This window comes from Chaetura pelagica, unplaced genomic scaffold (assembly GCF_000747805.2).
Source record: "Chaetura pelagica isolate M959 unplaced genomic scaffold, ChaPel_1.0 scaffold713, whole genome shotgun sequence".
Taxonomy (NCBI): Eukaryota; Metazoa; Chordata; class Aves; order Apodiformes; family Apodidae; genus Chaetura; species Chaetura pelagica.
In genome coordinates this window covers 198741-200691 of record NW_009952819.1, presented here as the reverse complement: position 1 = coordinate 200691, position 1951 = coordinate 198741, and the positions used below count along the sequence as shown (strand labels likewise).

The 1951-nt window shown below is 65.8% G+C and overlaps 1 protein-coding gene across 1 annotated transcript in view; it reads left to right on the top strand.

Moving 5' to 3' along the window:
• The first annotated feature begins 219 nt into the window (after positions 1-219).
• Positions 220-1951, top strand: part of KIF12 (kinesin family member 12) — a 22113-nt gene continuing 20381 nt past the window's right edge. Inside the window, exons 1-7 of the mRNA XM_009995122.1 lie at positions 220-315; positions 399-534; positions 776-893; positions 1089-1219; positions 1313-1431; positions 1567-1671; positions 1748-1843. Coding sequence (XP_009993424.1) covers positions 220-315; positions 399-534; positions 776-893; positions 1089-1219; positions 1313-1431; positions 1567-1671; positions 1748-1843 — 801 coding nt within the window. The remainder of the gene's footprint in view (positions 316-398; positions 535-775; positions 894-1088; positions 1220-1312; positions 1432-1566; positions 1672-1747; positions 1844-1951) is intronic.

The following is a 1951-nucleotide window of genomic DNA, read 5'->3' as shown; positions in this document are numbered from 1 at the left end:
GCGGGAAAGACCTACACCCTGATGGGACCCCTCGCTCAGGTACAACGACATCCCTCCCCCCCCGCCTGACCTGATCCCAGCCGTGCCATGGGCTCTTCTTGCCTGGGCGCCAGCACGAGGCGTCGGGAGGAGGTGGGTTCCGAAGCAGCGTGACTTGTTGCCCTCCCGGCATCTCCGCAGAGCCAGACCCGCCCGGCGGCCCCGGGGCTGCTGGGGCTGATGCAGAGATCCTTCTCCTGCCTCCTGGAGCACAGCCGGAGCCGTGGCTCTGACCTGCTGCTCAGTGCCTCCTACCTGGAGATCCACAATGAGCAGGTAAGTGACCACACAGTCACCCAGTCCAGCCCCACTGGAACTCCCTGCTCCCCTGATGCCTTCCCCTCCTCCGTACCCCCCAGGTCCGGGACCTGCTGAGCCCGGGGCCACCATGTGCCCTGCCCCTGCGGTGGAGCAAGACCCGTGGCTTCTATGTGGAGAATCAGCTCAGTGTGGACTTTGAGAGCCTGGAGGCCATCGCTGATCTGCTCCTGCAAGGTGCTGAGCCACAGATGCAGGGCTGGGGCATGTTCAGGGGGTGCCAGACCCATTACTGGGGGTCTCAGCCCCCTGCAGACCATCCCCAGGGCTGGTGGGTCTCCCACGGCAGCCAAGGTCAGCTCCTTGTCCTGCTGCAAAGCCCAGGCAGGCTCATGTCTGGCAGGGGGGGTGGACAATGGGTGCTGTGCCAGGGCCTGGGGCATGGTGGCCCCTGTCAGCTCTGAATCCCACCCAGCAGGATCCCAGAGGCGACGGACCTCAGCCCATGCCCTCAACAAGCACTCGAGCCGCAGCCACGCTCTCCTGACCATCCACATCCGCAGCCGGGCTGTGAGCACCAATCCTGCTCTGGGCACGTGGGGGAGGACTGGGGGGGAAGGGGTTCTTTATGGGGGTGCAAACAGCCCCAGGCTGAGGGGACATCTCCTCCTCCCCAGCGATACATTGGTGGGGCTGGGGCTAACAGCAGGGAGCCAGGTGTGGGCCACGGGGAAGGGGTGAGGCGGGGGGAGCAGAGCATCACCCCCACAACCTGGGTCCCCCCAGCCCAGCACCTGCCCCAGCAAGCAGGGCACACTGTGCTTCGTGGACCTGGCTGGCAGCGAGCGAGTGAAGGAGACCGGCTCCAGTGGGGAGCTCTCCGTGGAGGCCAACAACATCAACCGCAGCCTCCTGGCACTGGGTAAGAGCCAGGGAACCCCACCCCCCGTGGGAGCATGAGCTGCTGGTCCCTGTCAGAGCCTGGCTGTACCCTCTGTGGCTTGTCCCCTGGCAGGACACTGCATCTCTCTGTTGGCCAAACCCCGAGGGAAGCGGATGCACATTCCCTACCGGGACAGCAAACTCACCCGGCTGCTGGCCCGTTCCCTGGGCGGCTCGGGGGTCACCCTGATGGTACGTGCATGGAGGGAGCTGGGCAGAGCTGCACGAAGCTGCAGAGGGCTGTGGTCTCACCCCGTGGAGGTGTAGGCAGGAGGAGGATGGGTGACCCCTTGGCTGGAGCTCACCTGCAGCTCTTCCTCGTGGCAGGTCGCCTGCATCTCCCCATCCTCGCGCTGCCTCTCGGAGACGCTGAGCACACTGCACTATGCCAGCAGAGCCCGAAGGGTCACCACCAGGCCCCTGGTCAATCGGGTATAGCAGGCAGGGGCTCTGGAGTTCTCTGCCCTGCTTGCTGGGACCCCCTTGAGCCACTCCCTTGTGGTCTCAGGTGTCCCGGGAGAAGCTGCTGCAAACCCTGGAGCAAGAAATCCATGCCCTGCAGCTGGAAAACCTCTCCCTGCGCCAGCAGCTGTGCCTGCCCAGGGTGCCAACAAGGAGCACAGAGGTCCCAGGGACCCCCCCGAGGGTGGGGGCATGGCCGGGCTGGGGAGGCAGGTACGGCCCTGCAGGGCAGCTCCCAGTGAGGGAGCCC